The 21,814-nt window shown below is 33.8% G+C and overlaps 1 protein-coding gene across 3 annotated transcripts in view; it reads left to right on the top strand.

The window, feature by feature from the left end:
• Positions 1–21,814, top strand: part of MALRD1 (MAM and LDL receptor class A domain containing 1) — a 207,557-nt gene that overhangs the window by 66,304 nt on the left and 119,439 nt on the right. For all 3 annotated transcript variants that reach the window (XM_042817546.1, XM_042817544.1, XM_042817545.1), the window contains exons 21-25: positions 10,688–10,844; positions 14,196–14,306; positions 14,895–15,108; positions 18,481–18,728; positions 20,464–20,761. In XM_042817546.1, the coding sequence (XP_042673480.1) occupies positions 10,688–10,844; positions 14,196–14,306; positions 14,895–15,108; positions 18,481–18,728; positions 20,464–20,761 (1,028 nt within the window). The remainder of the gene's footprint in view (positions 1–10,687; positions 10,845–14,195; positions 14,307–14,894; positions 15,109–18,480; positions 18,729–20,463; positions 20,762–21,814) is intronic.

Genomic DNA, 21,814 nt, shown 5'->3' on the forward strand with positions numbered 1-21,814 from the left:
TGTCACGGAGTTGACCAGATCAATCTATGTCCGTGACAGGGGCGACAGGCCTTTGCCCTCCCCCCCACCCCAGTCCCACAAAAAATGGGAAGGAAGGAAGGGAGGAAAAGAGCAGCGGCAGCAATCTATGGAGGAAAACTTATTTTACTATAATATTGGAATACAAAATAACACAATATATACAATTTAATTGAAATTGAGATTAATAAATCAGACAAGATGAGAGAGAGAGAGTTCCCGGGACCGATTCAAACCTGAAAAGCTTGGAACGGCCAGGAAAGCACCCTCCAGCACCCACTGCCAGGCAGCAAGAGAGCACCCCCCCCACCTGGAAGGGCCAGATCCCGTGACTGCTGTAATGTACAGGGATAGGTAGCTGGGATTGGGGCAGTGACACTTTAATGCCCCGTACACTACATGATGTTTTGATGTGGAATACTGAAATCCAAAAACAAAAAAACAAAAACATAGAACCATGACAAGAGTCTTCAAAGTAATATACTTTAAAACAGTTTTTGACAGCTGAAAAGAGAACTGAGTCGAAGAACTTCACTGTAGATGAAAAAATTGTAGTCCCAGAGGGCACTAATTCTTAAAAAAAAAAAAAAAAAAAAGGGGGGAAGAAAACTGAGTTTAACTACTTAAAAGCACTTTTTTTTTTTTTACACTGTTTCAATTAATATAACAAAACCCATCCTTTTATTATATGTACAGATCTCCTTTGTTCTGTGTCATTGGCCCTGACAGAGATGTTATAAGAAAAGAAACATTGAAATTACACTGAATACATTCTTGGTGCATGGCAAATCATAGGTAGTCTCCAAAACTGTTCTTCAGTACAGTTAAGAAATATTTGGTGTGAAGGGGACAGAGACCTGATTAACTTTGACCTGAAAATCACTGTGCAAGGAATCAGTGTTCATGAGACAGGCTTACATGCAGAAAGATTTTTTTGGACAGTTCATATTTGATGGGATGTGCTGACACTAAAAGTGAGGCTTTCTTTTTATTTAAGAACCGAGCCAATAGCAATAAGAACAAAACAAGGGATTAGAGGGAAAAATGGCCAGCTCAGTCAACAATCTCCCAACTTAGAACTCTCTGTTACAGCATATTTTCCCCTGTAATACTCTTGTAACAGAAACTAAGAGCTAGCTATATTTCATCAGGATCTCCCTACCGTTATATTTTGTTTCTTTGTTTTTCTCTGCTTAAAATGCTTTTATGGCTATTGAAGCACACTGTGATGATCTACAGCAAATGTTGAACGCTGATTAGATGGTGACTTTGGGTGTGAATATTACTGGGTAGTTATTGGGAAATTCCACTGATATCTATAATTTCATTCTTGTCTTTTTTTCCTTTTACATCTATTTTTTCTTTTCTTTTTCTTCCCCTTTCAAAGGGAACTGAAAGGTATAAAATGAGACATGAAAGAAAATAACATCGTAACTCCTGTTTCTTAAGTAGTAATCCCTACCCCGTAGGAAACCTGATTTAATAGATACATCGCTGTCACAGTATTCGCAGGTCTAAGGACATGAGAATAATTCATAAGAACAAAAAGTAGAAAATCACTGCTGCATCAGCCTGCTAGTGCCTGGATGGAAGGATGTGCAAATCTGGAAATCAGAGGCAAAAAAAAAATGAAGTTCTAAACTGGAGAAAGGGGGAGGAACAAAGGCCACCTCTCCTCCAGTTTCTGCCTTGCCAGAAAGGTAGCTGGTGATCTCTGTTCTCTCAACACTCTCAGCAAAGACAAATAATTCCTTGACCATTGTAGGAGAGTTTTTTTCCAAGTTTTCTTGTCCTCCAACTAACTTCATACTAGTGCTTTGTTTTTCTTTCCAGACATCTTCATCGTTCAAGGAACTTTAAGCCCAAAATAGAAAAGTTTTTAAATCCTTTTGTGATACTGGGATTGGGCTTCCATATGTCCTGATGAAGTCTTCTCCAGGATAGTTAATATTCTTTCATTTATGTATCTTAAACTGGCTTTTTCACTACTGTAATACTTGTCATTTCACCTGAATCTTAGATTCACATAACAATGGTTCTATGTGAAGTTTAGATGCTGACCCTCAGACATTCATGTTCTTATGTGCAGATCTCTCATTAAAAGCATAGAAGATTTCAGTTTCATTTCTCAAAAGTACATATATTCTCATGTTTTCCCTAGAGTGACTTGCAATGTAGGTGTCACAGGAAGATGAATTCTGTTAGCCTTATAAGCACTTAGAGACATATTCTCTCATATAGGTGATTCAGCCATTTTTTTAAAAAACAAATTTAGTCTTCCTATCTATCCAAGAAGATCAATGTAACGTATTACCACTGTTGTGTTTATTATTTTGATAGTACTGTACAGTAATTATAGCCTTTCTAGAAATCTTGATTAGCTCATTGATCAGGAAAAAAGTTTGTGACAATTCATTCAGATAATCAAGGTACAGAAAATAGGTTTACTTCTGCAGTGTTTTTTGAACAAGGTGCAGCATAAGGTATGTTTGTTCTCAAAGTGGCTGTGAAATAAGGACTAATTTGTGTTACTTCATTAAAGTACTGGCAAAGTATCATAAATGCTGCTTTACTGTGCATGCTGGTAAATATCTGAGGTGACAGTAGGGCAATTAAAAAGACCATAGGTATTAGACATTTGATGCTAAATAAAAATATATTTGTTAAGCAGTTTTTACAGCAAAGTACAATTCCTTACTATGCTGAAATGTATGAAATTGCTAATTAAAGCTAATGCCTAAAGTAATTAGAAATTAGATTGACTTTTTCACCCTAAGCTTAGTTATTTGAGAAGAAAATTCATTCTCATTGTTTCCCTTTGCTTTCAACCTCACAGGATTTATGGAGATATGACAGAATGCTAACGAGTTGTGGCAGGTTCAGATGAGCCATGGAAACACCGTGAATTAATCTTAGCTCTGTGTCAGTCAGAAGCCATGAGGCTAAAATCTCCAATGGAGAAAATCCAACTAACAGTCAGTGACTTGTATGTTATGATCAAAACGCAAGGTCTTTCATCTCTGAGGCCATTTGCTGTGTGAGTTGGTAATGCTGCAGTAGTTTTAAGTGCTGTTGGTAAATCTTGAGAGAGTTTGAACAGATATTTTCTGAGAACAATGACGCTGACTGAACAAAGCAAAAAGTAGAAAAGGGGATTGGGCTAGTTAAAAACATCTTAGCTCTAATGTTCAATTATAAAGGCATGCTTATTTTCTGCTAAATTAATTAGGCTTGAATTCCTGGATGTCACAAGATCTGTTACTTTAGCCTTCTGATATTTTAAGGAAACCTTAATTCAGTGATACAATTTCTGCTCTTAATGTACCCAACATATTATGCGATTTCAAAGAGTAGTTGTGATATTTGAAAAAAACATATATAAGTTCAGAGAGATTTTCAAAATTTGCAAATGAACAATCCTTACAAAAAGCACAGCTGTACAGGAATGTGCAGCAATTATGATTTGCCTGAGCAAGAGATCTAATGTTTTTGAAACGGTGGCTGCTACTTCCATGAGGTCCTGCTCAGCTAGTGAAACAGAATGAAATCTGAAGCGCATCAGATTTGAGGTTTATTCAGCATTGAGTGCTCTCTTCTCTGACTATAAATGGTATGTCAGTGCTGCTGACTATAAATGGTATATCAGTACTGATTAGCTCCAGTCTAATTTTAGCTAATGCTGGTTCCTATTGCTGTACTATGGGAGTGTGGCCCTTAGCACGAAACACAAAATTGTCCCAGGGCTGACTTACTACCTCCAGTCGTCTCTGCTCTGCTGTGATTACATTCTATTACTATAAAAAACACATAAATTTCCAGTCTGTTCTCCAGCCAAATCTGCATGGCCCTTTGTATTCTTTTATTCTTATCTGATTAATAGTGACAGATTAATCTACAAAAAGTAATTATGATTCCTTTGTAGAATTACAGTTTTTTCTCTACAGCTTTGTTCGTGATACGCTCTGGACAGCATGGGTGTGCTTTTTGTGTTTTTTGTGTTGTTGTCTTTTTTTGTTTTTCTTTTTAATTAGAAGTCTTCTAGAGGAGACTTCTGCTTCTCTTACTATTTTAACAAGCAATATACTTCTTAACAGTGTGCTAACAGAAATGAAATTACAGCTTTTTTTCTCATTAATTTACTTTAAAAAAAAGAAAAAGGAAACTTTCCGAATTTGCATCCTTGAATCAGAATCCCTATTTCACAGAGACAATCCCCCAAACAGCTTCAATGCGTTTAAAATGTATAGAACAGATTTGAAATGGCTGATGGGCAAATTGTCTACATTCCAACCAGAAGCACCAAAAAAAAATCTTCCTCGCCAAAAGAAATGGCATCCTGAATACAAAATCATACCTCATAGCAATATGCCACAGGAAGTTTTTACTACACCGATTCTGTGTTTGTCATTTTGTATTGATGAGTGTCTGAAGAGTTTGATGTGTTTCAATATGATTTATTTATGTTAAACTTCCTGTCTCCTTCTGTTTAGGCTGTGCTGACTGTTATTTTTTCAAGCAGGAATTTCTTAGCAGCGCAGAAATTAATTACAATACATTAAAACAAATCTTTAAAACTCTGAGAGGATTAATGATACCTGAGAGCACTAGAGGTACTTACACTTAGGTATAAGTGAAAGAGAGATATGAGCTTTATGTAATGTTTTTATGCTCCGTAGAGCTGTTCTCAGTAGTATCATTTAGATAACTGTGTGCGCATATCTATCTATCTCAGTTGAGAACCCTATTTGTAGTGAAGTGAAAAATGCAAAATTAAGTCTTACAGGCTCAACAGCTTATTTTGAGAATGTGGTTATTGCACCACCTAGAATATGGAAAATAAAAGGAAAGGAGTATATCAGCCATGCTAAGAGGAGCTTACTGTATGTGCTACAGTGAATGTGTTTACCACTGTCTCCCATGTATATTGTACTTATGTATGTACAGTTCTTGTGATTCTTGAGTTGAATGTGTAAATGTTACATCAGAATAGAGACTTGGGGAAAAAGGTAATGAGACAACAAAAAGAAATGTATTTTAAAATGTTTATAGTATTACTGATTTCCATTCTTTCACTAGTTCTCTACTCTCCTGCCTCTTCTCTCTGTTTCTAAAGTACTGTCTGAGAATACATAATATTTCATCTGGTTACAGCTCTTTAACAGAATGAGGATGACATGCAGTTGTAGTGCACTCTGAAAAAAAAACATCAATGTAACATTGCACTGAAAATGTCTCCAGTCTCCCCTTGTTCCTCTGTAGAACAAGAAGCTCAACTTTGAATTTTTGGTGACTGTAGAGCATTTCAGAGAAATAAGCCATTCTCAGTAAAGAAGTCTGAGATCATTAGTAGCAAATTTCAGATAAATGTTTCTGGTAAAATAATCTAGAATTATACACAGCCATCAAAGTAATTCAGTTAAGACACGGAAGCCATTTGTTGATGAGAAACTGATGGAAAACAGTAAATTTATTTACATATTTAAAAGCAGTTTTTGTGTGTGTGTTTAATGAATCCAAAGCAAGTATGGAAATGTTTTTTAGAGAAAAATATTGAATTTGGTAAGTGCTAAAAAGGCAATTCTAAGCTTTGCTCAATCCATGCACCTGATCCAGTTTTAAAATGTGCTTGGGATGCAGTGATGACTTTGAGATTTTGATTAGAAAATCATGGGATAAAAAGACTCTTCCCATGGGAGACAAAGAAATTCCTGATCAATAAGGCTTTCATAGTAACACCTGCAAAATTTTCTGTACCAGAGCTTTGCCATACAGTATAATAAGCAAATAATGAAAAATAAAGTAGAGAGGTAAATTGGTAAATTCATGTACCATAGTTATATGACTGTTTTAAAGAACCCTGATTTTATGTCCCTATTAGTGCAGAAATCTAGTTTAGTAACTAGGTTTAAAAAAAGATTGAACATCTGCAGATGCAAATATCTAAATGAACATTGGTCCAAGGAGAAAAGAAGATATTTGAGGTGCAGGAGACTCTTATAATATTAATAAAGTAAAAGAGCTTGATCGTTTTATAGTAATTTCACATGCAAGGCATAAGGAAAAAAAAAAAAAAAAGAAATATTAAACTAATCCAAAATGACTCAGAAGAAGTAGATTTGTGGAAGTCGGAAATGTATAGGCAACTTTCTGTAAACATAGCTAAATGATATCTTCTGTAACAGAAGATCTTGGAACATCATTTTCCAAGAGTATGTCTACATTATGACATGGCAGTTGGCATGGCAGTACTACTTTTTGTTCTAAGTTAATTACTTGTGAATGCTAAATGCTAATGAAATGGGAGGTGACTAGATAGAAAGTATTTTTAAAATTACAGCAAAATGTTACTTCTTTTGGAAATTACCAGTATTTGAAATTAAATTTATCACAAAATTCTAGTACTAAGGATTTGCATTCCTGACTTCTGATTCCTTTCAGTTTTATTATAAGAAAAGTTTACAGAAATGCTTAAATTTCATTGAAAATCCTGAAATATATATATTCTTTCTAGTTGTTCAGCACTGATTTGAATTACTGTCTATTTAAAACCTATTAGAATTTAAGTGATTGGAAGTGTTTCATGCAGAAAATCTTCCTCTTCTATGCAGTGGAATCGATTAGGTTATTGGAGTTCTCATTATCCTGTAAGTTTTATGGAACTTACCCATTTTACTTGTTCAGTCTAGTGGGTGATGTCCCTGCCTATAGTGGGAGAGGGTTTCAATTAGATGATCTGAAGGGTCCTTTCCAACCTAAGCTGTTGTGATATTGATTCTTTTTCTGCAGTAGTATTTTCACAGCTGCAATCCTTCACTCAGGAAAGGGCCCTTTTGAAACCAGTGAATATGTTACATGTAAGTCACTTTAAGACAGAGGCTGTAAAAGTTCTGTTTGTATGTTATGATTTGTAATAGGCTATCCTATATAATCTACTGAAAGATAAGTAATCAAACTTTTTCTGGTGCAGATAGTGAATGCATAGCAAATACAGATACCACAGAAACAATGTGATGTTCTCTCATTCTCCTTTCTCTTCATCTCTACTATAGAAGCATGGCCTTCCAAATTTCCTTCAGATTCACCAGCATTATACATCTTGAATAAAACCTTGGCCACTGGCCTCAAACTCTCTCTTTTCCGCATCAAGTGCTGCCTTCTGGCAGAAACAATGTGCATGATGGGCAATGCATCAAGTAGCTATTACTAGAAGTATGAGGGAAGTGTGAACTTTAACAGCATAGGTAAGTCAGAGGAGTGAAGACAGCAGAAACGTATTTATCCAGCCTCTTCTGATCTTTCTCTTTCTCGTTACTTTCCCATACATCCTTAACATTTTTTTCAACTGCACACTCCTTTGCTCAACAGGCATCACCCAGTGAAGTGTATTACCCAAGGTTCTTTAATTATCCAGATAGAGATGTGATTTTGGTCCAATTTCAGGAAAAATATCCAGTCAAAGACAGCAAGTAAGAGATGGATGTCTGAATTTTCATCATACTGTTGATTGTAATCTGTTGCTCATTCAAACAGATCTCACTGACTGTTCTGAACTTGCCACAGCTTTTACAGCCAGAATATTGAGTAAGTTTTCAGATCTCTTTTTCATTCTATTTTCAACTCAGCCCCCTTGAATGTTGTTCTCAGTACTGTACAACATTCTTAGGCCACAGTGCAGGAATCCCTGATTTTGCTTCTCATATTGGTTTTAAATTTTGTTCTTTTTGGGGGAAATTTGAGCATTCTTGGGCTACTGAGGACATGAATTCCCGGATGACAATTAAATTCAGAATTTTAAAATATTTTTGTAGACCTGAAGAGAATTCAGTATTCTTGTACCGCCAGACAAGACTGGTAGAAAAATCAGAAATGAGATAAAAATAAAAGAAATTCAGTATTCCTACCTGGAAGAAATAGATTTCTTCGGAGGAAAGAAAAGAAAGAAAGAAAAAAAATAAATATACCAAACGCAGATTATTTGGAAATATTTGTAACTGTATATGTGTCAAAGTTTTCAGCTGTCGCTGCAGCTTGTTAGGAAAAGTTATTTTAATTGTTTTATTTTCAAGTCATACAAGCTTTCGGGTAATTTGGTAAGTATATGTTTTTCTATATTTTGAGCATATTTTTTGCAGTAGTTCATATGCAAATACTTATGCTACTTATGTAAATTCATGCAGTAATTATAAAGATGTCTACATTGCCATGATACAGCAATAAAAGAAAAGCTTCAGGGCCACTTCTGTCTTTTGCTTCTGAAAACAAAAATAAAATTGTGGAGAGGATTCAGAATTCCAGATCATTACTCTTCTCCCTGGCAGCTCTTGTCTTTATCAATGATTCCCAGCCCATTAAAATGTTTGATCTTTGCAAAGTGCAGTTTTGCCTCACACTTCAAGAAGTATTTATAAAATTTTTACTCCTTCAAAGTATCCTCTTCTACATGGCTTAGAAAAAAGATTTGTTATTTTTTTCTCAAAAATTTTGGGCATTTCTTTTATAAGAAACGACATTACAATCCTGCAGAGTAGTTAATTCTATTCTATAAGTGGTAGTAAAACTGTTGATCATGACTTCTTGCGCATATTTCATTTCTATTTTAAAAAATGTGCTTTATTTTATCCATTTGGTGTTAACATGTAAGAAACTGTCTGCAAAACAATGTAATCTTTCCCTGCATAAATTCCTTCATTTTATGAGATATTTTAGTAGTACTCCCTTCTCTATTTAAGTACAGCAATTATATCAGCAGTTTACAGCTGTGAGTCATCTTTCCATGCTATAGATATGTTATGGCAATAATCCACTTCTATTCCTTTTTACCTTTGAAACTATTTTACACACATCCTTCCTAACAACTGCAAATAGAATGATTCTCTCAGTCTTGCATGTTAAATAAGGTTTTGGGAAGCCTCCAGGAAGTGCATTATGAGTAAAAGTTTGTATTGCAGGTAATTAAAAGTGCTCCCATTATTCTGACCAATGGAAGTTCTAATAATTACATTACCTTGCTGAAGGAAATAACCTGGGATTTCTGTACCAAAACGACTTTTGCTATCAAAATTGTCTAATATTTTCACCTCTCAGTATATTTTCTCTAGTTTTCCAAGACTATAGCAGATCTCCTGTTAATTTTTCAAATAAGAGACCAGGGAAGATGGAAGCAGTATTCTGTGTAACAATGACCTAGATGTTGCTTTGCAATTATTTGACAAAAGCTGGGTTTTTTTTTTTGTTATTTGTTTTTTTTTTTGTTTGTTTGTTTTTTATCAACTGCTATTACTAGATTTTAATTTTCCTATGAAGCAAAATTTTTACATCCAATTGTCAAGAAAGAGGAAGAGATGGAAAAAGATTTTCATTTAAATACATGCTTAAGATCAGCCAAAGGTTATAGAAAAGATAAGGAGATATTGGTGAAACTTTACCCTCAGATATCCAGGAAGATTAGGCTGTTTGCAGTCTGTCAATCTGTCAAAAGTTCTTCCACCTGTGATTCTAAGGATTAATGAATTTATTAAAGGATTTCAAATCCTTAGAGAAAATTGCTGTGTAAGTATAATTTTGCTTGTTTCTACCCTATTTTATTCTATGTCATGTGTTTAGAATGTTCTACTCCTAAAGTGACTGAATGACAGAATTCATCAGTCTCCATGTTGCGTGATGGGCTATAATTAATATAAGTTGACTCTTAAAATTATTTCTACATGCAAATTATCACAATACATTTAATCTGCCATTTTTGTAAGTTTACAGTAATAAACCTGTATACACCAACTTTGGGGTTTTTTTTAATCATTCAAATAATCAGTCATGAGTTCAGTGTAGGTATTGCAATATGAGAGGAGTCATTTTCAGATAAGCAATGAAGAAATTAAAAAATATGTTTATTTAAGATTTTTAAAGATTTGGCAACAAGATTTCACAGGCACTTTACTAGATTGAAAAAAATACACCAATAGGCAAACAGAAAATATGGGAAACTCTAATGAAGATATTTCAGGTAAGGAAATTTTTTAAATGTAGGTTCCATCATCAAGTTTGTAAGGTCCTGTTGGAAACATTCATAGCTTAATGAAGCACTGATTGTGCAATATCTCTGTGCAACTCTGTAAAAGAGAACAGAATCTTTTATTTGGTCAACAGCTGCGTTGTCTTTGAAAGGCAACTTTTTTAGGAACTTAATCTCAGCAACCTGAAACCCTAAAACTGTCTCTCAGTATACTTTGATATATATATATATATATCAAAGTCTGATCCACACCACAAAGGCAGTGTCATCTTTCTCAGCATAAAGAATTTCATTCAGTGTCTTGAAATATTTTACCTCCAGGCCAGGAGGATGTCCATATGTACACCAGCTTTGAGTAGGTCGCTGATTTCGCTGATGTAAGGGACTAAAAGTCCCTCCAGGCTCAGATATCTGACCCTGTGTAAAGGAAGACTTAGCTCTGTGATTTTCTTTGTTCAGATATGATACAAAAGTACCAAATGCCTTTTCAAGGGATTCTGTGCCATTCTGGCAATACATTGATGAATTAAAAGGCATCTATGTACCCAGATAGTAAATGTAATATATGTAAAGGAAATATTACCACTTCAATGCAACTGGAACTTAATTTTATTTTATTTTTTCTTTTTTTAATAAAGAAAACCTTTTCTCTCTGGACAGGAATACTGAAGAAGGCATGTATCTGTTTGCTGACAGCTCAAATGGAGAATATGGTTGCACTGCTGATATTGTTACACCAGTCATTTCCTTTACAGGACCCAAATGCAAAATTACATTTTGGAACCATATGAATGGTTCAACAATAGGCTCTCTGGAGGTATGAAGGTGTACTTTGTTTTCCTTCATTCTTACTGTCTGAAATTTATGGGAGGAAATTAATGCCTTGTCATTTAGTTTCATTAGAGTCCAGGCTGTCAGTTAATGAAAATGAGCAATTGCTAATGCTTTACTGCTCTCAATATGTTTTGATTGGAGGGAAGCATTAGCTTGAGTATGCTGTGAAAAACATTTTACAACAAACTGAAATGATGATCTTTAAGCATGTGCCAAGTCTGGAACTTCGGTACAAGAAAAAAGCCTTGAAATGCATAATAACTCTTGACACTGAAAAACAGCAATAGATATTTGGAAATTTAGGTTTTTGGATGAATGTAGGAGTTTGAAATAAAAGTAATTGTATGAAAATTCATTTTGACATTTTTTAGAAACTTCTTATTGCTATGTTATTCATTTGAAAGTGTAACATTTATTTCTCAAAGATTAATCATACTTCTATTTCTATGACTTAACAATAACAAACTTTTTTATTCATACCCTTTTCTTCACTCCAGTTAAAATCAAAATATTTATTGATAGGATATCTGTTTTGTTCAGCAGCTTGTAGATAAAAAATGTCACTGCAAAGTGACTGAATAAAGCAAGAATATTGTTCTCCACGCATCAGAGTAACAATCATGCAAGTTCCCATGAGTGTTATACAGTAATTTACAGCATCAGAGATGGATTTTTGAAACTCAAAATAATGTGGCCAATTAAACTGTGTGATACTAAAAAACTAAGATATGGTGTTCTCCAGCCTGTGTATCTGATTAGCTAGTTGCTCAGAGGAAGCACACCTTATATATTCTTAACCTACTATTAAACAATTAATTTATTTTTTTCTCCCATGAAAAAATAGAGATCTTGCTAGGGCATCAACAAGTGCTCAGATTTTAGTTTATCAGAATTAGTTGGAGAAGAGGGCATAAAGATGGCTCACTCTTAGCTTAAAGATTTGGAACAGATCAGTGAATTGCGGCCTCTTTGCATTTGCTGTAAGGTCCCAGATTTTCTTTAGAGTGTGGGAAGCCACGCTGCTTAGAAGCATGTCCACAGATAGTTTTACACAAATAAACAGCCTAGTTAATCACAGTAGCAAGGTGGCACCGTGAAAGAAATTTTTTTTTTTTCTCAGTTCCACAGCCAGGTAACAATGTAGATAATGACCGTAAGTTGTGCCGGGGAGATTCAAGTTGAGTATTAGGAAAAATTTCTTTTCAGAAAGAGTGGCAGGGAACTGTCACAGGCTGCCGGGGAGGTGGTGGAGTCACAGTCCCTGGAGTTGTTCAAGAAACATGGAGACGTTGCACTGGGGGATGTGGGTCTGTGGGCATGATGAGGATGGGCTGATGGTCGCACTGAATGAGCTTAATGGTATTTTCCAACTCTTTTTGTTCTGTGATTCTATAGTTTCTAGTAGGAGACCACAATTTCACTCTATTACTTAATTGATTTTTTTTTCCATCTACAGCTTAATCAATTTTTAAGATATACCAAAGCCAAATCACAAAGTCACTGTATTTTAAACATTGTTAATTGTTGTCTTACTTCATTTGCTTAATTATTCAATTAACTATAAATGTAGAAATAATGTGGAATATAAAATTATTTAGATAATTTATTTTCTTTTAAGTTTTATAAGTCTTATATGAATGTGAATCTTATGTGGTTGAACATTGCAGATTTGTTACTACTTTTATTAGTCTTCTCTCCCATGCCTACCTCTTTTTATTTAATTCGTAAGTTTAGATTTTTGCATGTTAGTTTATATCCGTGGCATGAAATGTTGTCTAGGATATATTGAAGACTCCTGCTATTCAAATGCATGAATGTCTTTTCGTGGTTCTATAAGTTAAACACCTATAAGTTGTTGCATTATTGTGCAACCTACACTTGAATATTAGCTGGAACTATTTTTCTTCACTTTCTGCTCTCTGACTTGGCATGGATAACTTTAACAAAGAATTAGCAGTCAGTTTTCAGTAACTTGCCAAGTAATTTAAATGCACAGGGCTTTCATTTAGATTACGGTGTAAGAGAAGGCCTAAATTTTGATGGGACTTAAATTTATGGCCATGTTTCACCATAAAATTACAACATTCAGCATGATATCAGAGAACACACGAACTTCTGATAAAGGAATTGGATTTATAATTTTTTAAATAATTTAAAGTATGTGTGAAATTGTATGTATTGCTCTATATATAATCTCATGTGTCTGTATAGATATACCTATACAGTATCTGCATAAGAGTAAGAAAAATCTATTATTCAGCACTCCATAGTCATCTTAAATAATACATGAAACCCGTTTTTCTCTATTTTTATCTTTATTCCTTAAAATTCATCTTTTTTGTAGCAGTTTTTCTTGTCTATAAAGCCAGATGTCACTTTGTTTTTCTATTCTATTCAAAATATTACACCTGTTTCTTTTTTCCTCTGGACTGGAAGCTCTTCAGCTTCCAGTATCTGCTATTTGCTTGCCAAAGCTTACCTGTTATGGAGTATGATACAAACTCTTGGGACTGCGAAAATTTTCAAAGTTCTTTTTTTTCATTAAGATAAAGAATGTTGGGGCTGCCCTAAGAAGATTATGCAGAGTAGCAATAAATCCTTGAAAGCAGAACTGGTGCAGGCAACTAGTGAACTGATGTCTATCTCTGTGAATGTTGCCTGGAAACAAGACTTAACGCACTTCCTCACACTCCCATCTTGCTGTTATTTTTAGTTCAGTTGAATCTGGATGTTCAAGATGTTGTAGCAAAGAATACTGAGGATTTTGTGCTAGTGTTGAAGTGTTAGTTTTCTCTAGTTCAACAGGTTTTTAAAATAGTCTTCTGTTGTTCATAGAGATAAACTGTGAATGTTAGTAGGAAAGAATAAGTTTTTTTGTTTGTTTGTTTTTTCTGTAGAAGAGAAAAAAAAAAGTTTGATAAAGAATCAAGGCATAACATTTTTCTTGGAACTTAAATGGAGCAATTGAATGCAGTCTAATGGATGCACAAACCATTACATTTTTCAGTAACTTGTTAAATAATTTTGTTTTTCATGTTTTACAAATGAATCTTGACCTTTTGCTGAACATTTTTTATTTGTGACTAGACATTCCAGCTAAGTTAAATGGTAACTTAGTCCACTTAAATACCTGAGCAGAAAGTGTTTGTGAGTAGATGAGAAAGTTCTAAAGCATCATTTTAATCAAACTGTGGTTTATATCAACCAATCCCTTTGCACTTCATATTTAATGGTGGTATATAATTAAATTATAGAAGATACTTTGGACAAAGTTGAGAAACATGGAGTGAGTTTGTAATGGAAAAACTTTTTTGTGACCTGAATTTCCTTTTAGCTACTCTGTAAAACTGGTAATAAAACTTCTACGTTATGGACTCAAAGTGGCAGCCAAGGTCCAAAATGGAATAGAGCCGAAGTGTTCTTGGGAATTCGTTCAGATTTTCAGGTGTGTATTTGTATTTCACATGCTCTCCAGAAAACTGGCTTTAGATACTTTTATCTTCTGCGTTTCCCTATTGTTTCCCTTTTTGCCACATAAACATATTCTACTTAACCTAGACTAGATGACCTTTAAAGGTCCTTTCCAACTCAAATGATTCTATGATTCTATGCTACATTTAAAAATGTTACATTGCCCACTACTTCTGTCTTGGATGGCCTTTAATTGAATTTCAGATTTCTTTTAACATTCATGGGAATTACTAGTGACAAACTAATATTTTTCAGGCTTAGTTTACAGGAGTGAAACTCTTTGCTATTAATGCAGGAAGAGCAGGGACTGGTAACTGTTTAACTTATTCATTTTCTTTGGTGTTTTTTTTTTTTTTTTTTTTTTTTTTTGTGCATGGTTGATATTAGATAACTTCAGTAACTGTAGTGAGTAACTTCTACAAGTAAGCACAAGCTTACTGCACTATGAGAGTAAGAACATAACACTTCATATTCCAAGATCTGCAAAGACCATTTCTGTTCTATTTATGTTTCAAGTATGTCTAATTGTGTTTTATTCTAATATTTTTGTAATTTTTATTAGGTTATTTTCAGGGCAAAACGTGGTGTCAGTTACATGGGAGACGTGGCAGTGGATGATATCTCCTTTGAAGATTGTTCCCCTTTGCTCATCTCAGGCAGACCTTGCACATTAGAGGAATTCACATGTGCCAACAAGCACTGTATTCCGAAGGATCAACTGTGTGATTTTGTAAATGACTGTGCAGATAACTCAGATGAGAATCCTGCCATTTGCAGTAAGTATGATGGGCTTTTTAAAAATTATTTTTTATTTTTATTTATTTTTTAATATATAGTTATCACAAATGTGCCTGTTGGGAATTTTGAATGCTTCAGTACCACTGGCAGCCTATCACTTAGAACAGCAAACACATATGCAACAATTTAATTATATTCCTTGGTTTTTGAGGATATTAAACTACTATTGTTTAGTTTGAAATAATATGATGAAAAATAAAAACGCTGTTAGTGAATTTCTCAGTATAATTCAGAAAGCAGTGGTCTTTAATGCACAATAAAAATCTGCTTTCCATATGAAAAGAATGCATTAAGAGTGGAAAAAAAAATATCAAACATAATACCTTTGGGAAATGGGGACCTGGTTCCTTTGATATTTCGAGAATTGTGAGGTCTCTTAGTTATTTCAGTTTGAATGTTGTAAAATTTTAGTTTTACAAGAGATATCGAGAAACAGCATTTGTAGTAATGGGAAGAAAGATAGTGTTTAATAGCATTTTTTTTTTTTTTTTCCTCTGGAGAAATGGGTAACAATATGCTGTTTATATAGTACTAATGCTTTTTTTTTTTTTTTCCTCTAAGATTTTGGAAAACTCTCGAAAAACAAATCTTCATTGTTTGCTATGCTATTAGAAGTTGCCTCATTCTTATTGAGGTTATGTTTACAATTTATCAGTTTCTCAGGGAATACAATTATATGAACAAAGTAACAGTGATATACTGTATAGTGAAGGGAGATGGCAAAGGGGCTGTATTTTTAGGTGCTTTTCATACTAATAGACTTCTCATTGATTTCCAGAATAGGGATGTCTTATCTCTAAGCTATTTGTTAGAATTTTCAGTAACAATGACAGCAATTAGACCTTAAGTTTTTACTTTCTCCAATTTCAGTTATTTATTTATTGGTTATTTTTTGTATTTGAAAATGTGGTGAAAAGATCATTACGAACCACTCTTTGTCTGATCTTAAGTTATTTCACTGAGAATTATTCTCTTTGCTGAATTTGGTGAAAGAGCTTATGCGCAAGTGTAGTACACCAAGACACCCATTTCTTTGGTTATAATGTAACCTTATTTATTTATTCATTTTAAGACAAAGTAAATTTCATAAGTGCAGAATGTTAGTTTGGTAGTGAAAAAGGAGACTTTTAAGGTTTGATTTGAGCATTACTATCCTATCAATTTTCCGTGATGTGTTCTCCAAAGACAGCCCCATGTGAGTATTAAAGTCATATGATTGCTCATTATGCAACCCCAGTTAAGAATGAATTCAGCATTTTTGTCCAAGTGGTAAAGAAAGTAATAAATAAATTAAAATGCGACCATAAAAACCTTTTCCTTTCCAATCATTATTTAAATTTTTGCAGAACATAAGATAGCAAATTCTGGTATGAGTTTTGCAACATCAAACTAAATTTTCTAGTTCTGTTGTTGACAATGTCACTTCATGTGCATGAAAACTGAATGATTGTTGGCTCAAGTGACTTTGGAGGTTGATGGACTAGTGCCTTAATTAACACTAAAAAAAAAAGATAGTTATTTCTTCACTGTTTATTTCACGATAGAGACTGCCTCTGAAGAGAACATAATGATAGGAAGCACAGATTTCTGTTCTTTGTGATGTTTTTTCATTCCTTGCAAACATCAAAGAAGAGCTGTGTTATTGTTGAAAAACAGCTTGAAAACTTCAAACTAAGAAGGCTGGTAAAGTCATCAGTTGGGCAAAGAATAGCAAGTGAATGTGGAGGAAACAGTATATAGCTATGACTGTCAATTGCATTTACAAAACATGACCAACTATGCACCTTCTAGACTTATCCAGAGTATGTAAATTTTAGCAGTAGCCTCCATGGATCACTACTGCAGATGTTTGTTATGCGCGCAGAGAGTCATAACTTATGCAACTAATTAAAGGAATTTCTTTAGCTAAGATCCTGAAATATTACAAAGCAATACGGTCATATGGCCAAAGACAACGGCAGTTCTATTTAAATGATGACAAATTTCTTCATAAATTGTAATTGTATTTAGCACATAAGGGGTTTTTTTATTAGCATTACCATTTAAGAATGAGTTTTACTTTAGAAAAAGATGATGAAAAGTAACGCTATTATAAAACAATATAAAAAGTTACTTTTTTGCTTAATAGTTCATAGTTCTAAGAAAATGTTTGAGTCCTCATTCATGCACATGGCCTCTACAAAGAAAATCTTCCACCTGAATTCAGCTTTAAGAGAGCTGTTTAGATACATGTTTAGACTTAATGAATGTTAACTCATCAGCTTCATTACTGAGACTTCTGACAAGATTCCAGTTTAAAAAAAAAAAAAAAAAAAAGGCTGCTTTAATGTGGCTGAACTTTAGAAGAAGTTCAGGTTTTGTTTACATTTTAAGAGAAACCTTTTGTCATTCCTTACACTGTCAGATCAGATGATCCATTCAGTTCCTCAACTTATCTTCAAAGCTCTTTCCTTTACAGAAATGATAGTAACAATATTCAGGGCACAGTCAAAGTCCTTTGAAAGTTCTGGCAAAATCCCAGCTTATTTCAGCAAGTTTAGGTTTGATTGGTGTAACCATTATAATAAAGCTACAGATATAGAGGCAAACTTATAGGCAGATAAGACTTTCGAAGTAGTGTATTGACTTAAGCTTAATTTGTGTGGGCAACTGACTGACCATACTGTCTGTTTTGAGATTAAAAACTGGAAAACTAGTAAAGAGACTGCATGTATCATATAAAAATCAATCAAAATTATGACTTTTTTTTCATAGACTAATTACAGTTAAAGGAGAAATGAAGATAATCTGCATATTGGCCAATAAAATGTGTGAATTATTCTGGAAACATGATAAACTAGTTAGAGGTTTGTTTCAGCTCAAAACTAACATTCCTACAATTACATTTTACCTCTATGGAGGATGTGTCTCTATAGTGCTCTTTTAATTGGATGAGATTCTTTTCTGCAAATATAGGAATTTCGTATCTTTTTTCTTTTTTTAAATGTTCCTCCAAAAAAAGGATAGTTTTTTGCAGATGTCTTGGATTTTCTATGGAGTATCCAATTGATCCCTGCGTGTGAACCTCTAGACTTAGATTGCTGTATTTAGTTGTTTTTATACCTATAACACTGTTGATTATACTAGTAAGAGCATGGTCATTTATTTCACATATATTCTGTTTTATCCTATACCATAATTAAATCCTAGAACACTAAAAAATGCTCTGCTTAGTAAGATTCATGAATGCTTTTTCCTTTCTTTCTGTTGATTTTTTTTTTTTTTTTTTTCTTGGCAGATAATTGTGTACAAGATAGCAGTGTATTAACTTTCTGAAAAAAAAAGTTCATGTGCTTGCAAATATCTTTCAGGTGCTACTATTGGGCGCTGTCATTTTGAGTTTGATTTTTGTGATTGGAAGCAAGAAGAAAATGATGATTTTGACTGGCACCTCAGAACTAGCAGTACTACTAAACTGGGTACTGGACCAGCTGCTGATCATACACTGCAAGAAGTGTCTGGCCACTACATTTTTATAAAGAATTCTTTACTTCAGCTGCCAGGACACAAAGCTAGGATTTCTAGCCCTGTGTTAAGCAGGATGAATAAAAAATGCAAGGTATGTGGGGATGTAATACTGGCAGGAGCGCAGAATTTGATTTCTAGGTTACATATATATAGTACTCCTAAGGTAAACAGAATTACTGAGATACTTCTGATTAAAAACAAGCATGTTGTGAAAGAATCAGAACCTGATCTTATTTCCACTTTGAAATCATAGGAACATGTGAATCTTTTTGCTAGTTTTGGGAGAAGAATGATTTTTGTAGGTAAGTAGTCTGCAGGAGACTTAAATAAAGTAAACAATGAAAGAAATATGTAATTTATAATATGCATTATGCAGTACCAGCCCTGTGTATCCTACAACTACATAAAGGATTGTGCTTTCATTAGGAAAATATGTATAAATACAATAACAACTTGCTTACAAAAATAAATATAGCTACAAAAAAATATATTGTCTGACAGATGGTTTTCTTGTTTGGAAAAAAAGAAAAAGGAAAAAAGCTTTTATTTTACAAAGCACTACAGCATGTTGTTGTGATTTGAGCTTGATAATTTCTTAGCAAACCAGGATTAAAAGTGTTTCTAGTTTATAGTCTTTGCTAAAATTATCTCTCTGTTTCATAAGACAGCTAGCAAAACGCATCTCTTAGAAGATGCCATATGTTGAAAATATAGTGAATTTTGCAGAAAGCACAATTTTGTACATGCTTTGAATTGGTTTTCTTTCTCTGTTTTAATCTGTTTTACTCCTTTCTGTCATTTATTATAGTTGAAAATAAATGGAAACTGTGATCCACGTGTTGTGTCACGCTAGAATCTAGGGCAATGAATTTTGAAACTACTGTGGTTAAAAGCAACATTCATGCTACTATTTTGCTAATTATTTTGCTCTTCACACATAAAGGCAAAATAATCCGACAATATTTACGGAGGTATCAGAATATTTGCTATTATTTTTTGTAAGGATAGATTTTTCACTCTTTCTGGCTTGTGTTATGCATTAGACTAGGAAGAAATTTGTAGGTAAGTTCTTGCATAATATAACATGAATTGTCTTCTTTCATGGTCATATATAATTCTTGCAAATATTCCATATTTGTCAGAAGCAATATTGAATTAGATTAAGTTTTAATCCAATGCAATACAAGCAATCCTTTGCTCTTGAATTGAAAATAACAGAGAATAGTTATTGGTGCTTATTTTTTCAGTGGTTTTATTTTTCATGTTATATTTCTTTCTTACCTTAGAATTTTGTAATTTCTTTCCCCATTTTTACTCAAGTCTTACTGTTTTCTCATCGAATGACCCCTTATTTTTATTTTCACTAGTGTTTTGTATTTCTGCCGCCCTTTTTTCTTCCATAGTAATTATATAATATTCTAGTTATAAGCTATAGTCTATCACAAAGACTTTTAATAATAGAAAACTTCTCAGAAAAAGTTTCTTCTTCCTGTTTTAAAAAATACTCCTGTCTTCTATGCTTTTCTTTCTTCTTCTTCTTTTCTTTTTCTTTTTTTATACTGAGTATTCTCTTTCCTTTACATTCACATGCAAGCTTTTTAAAAGAGATGCAGTCTTAACTGTCACAGTACTGTAATGCTGGCTTCCAAGTTTGGTTTATGGAATAGTTCAAAAAGTCATTTTTGCGTGCATATATTACATTTTGTTTGAAAAATTTAATCAAAGTGCTGCTAACATGACTCCATTTAAAAATTAGGATAAATACAGTAGCAGAATATCTCTGAACTCACCTACTGCATACTAGAGTCTACTGCTCTTACTTACAGATATTTTTCTATTACCATATGTATGGAGCTCAAGTTGGATCATTGATCGTCTACCAGATGACTATGTCAAAATATGAAAAAATCCTCCTTATTCTTACTGGAAATCAGGGAAATTTCTGGCAGAGCAAGGCACTGGACTTGGTTGGAGATGGAAAAGAAGATTTCCAAGTCATATTTGAAGGGATAATTGGAACAGATCTCAAAGGTGGCATAGCACTTGATGACATCACATTATCTCAGGAGTGCTTACCATCCCAGGTGTTTTTACCAGCAGAATCCACAGCACTGCCTCCAACAGGTATGTTCTTGGTAAAGATGAAACTGTCTAAGTCCTGAAAGAATATGTGGCAGTGGTGTCTTCATTTCTGTCTCTCCTTCAAAATAGAAACAGAATGGATATTTTTCTAATGTGTTAAAATTCAGCATGTTTTTAAGCGGCGTTTTGAAATGTTGATAAAATTATTTTTATAATGTGACTTTTGAAGCAATAAGTTAATACTTGTGAATCTATAAGGCCTATGTTCTGCCATGTATGTTTAGACAATATCCTGTTCAATTCAGTGGGATTTATTTATCAATATTTACTTGTAAAAGATAGTTATTGTAAAAAAATTGAGAGTAGGACAGAGCCCAGTAGAAATACACTGTGTTAAGGTAAACAAGAAGTACACAGGGATGGCTCTAATGTTTTTTAACTAATGGGAATCCCTACTGTGAGAGCTACTGTTTAGGCACCATACTTATCTTGTTCCCTTGTGTTATGACATGAACATTGATACCATTATTAACATCATCCTCACTTATTGCGTATAGGAAATAAGACTTAGGAAAAAATGCTGCCAAAATTATAGTGTTCTGATGGGGATGGATTACTCTGTCTCCAAGGTAAGCACTGCTTTTAAAAGCACTGATCCTGTTCATTCAGAATATTTGCTTGGATGTGAAAGGCAAAGAAGCTGCTCTCTGATAGAACAGACCTCCTTCCACATCTATCACCAAAGCTGCTGAAATTTAAACTCCCAAGAAAGAATTTAGGAGATGGATTTTGTTCCTGGGCCTACTCCTTGGATGGCCATGGCAAGTCATTTTATAGCTCTTCTGTCTGATGAATAAAACAAAATTAATACTTCCTGAAGTCAAGGAATACTGAGAGAATGGATTGTTAATTTATGTGAGCTGCTTTACTTTGTTACTGCCACTAATGAGCAGCCTTCCCTTTAGGGTATCATTAAGCACTGCTCCAGCACTGCGATATAACACTGGTGAGACTATGTAAAACCTAAAAAAAAAAACCAAAAAAAAAAAAAAGGTTGCACTGTCTGTAAGATGAGCTGGAAATGGGTAATGGTTT

This window comes from Centrocercus urophasianus, unplaced genomic scaffold (genome assembly GCF_019232065.1).
Source record: "Centrocercus urophasianus isolate 14NV4802_14NV808 unplaced genomic scaffold, USGS_Curo_1.0 seq_16, whole genome shotgun sequence".
NCBI classification, from domain to species: domain Eukaryota; kingdom Metazoa; phylum Chordata; class Aves; order Galliformes; family Phasianidae; genus Centrocercus; species Centrocercus urophasianus.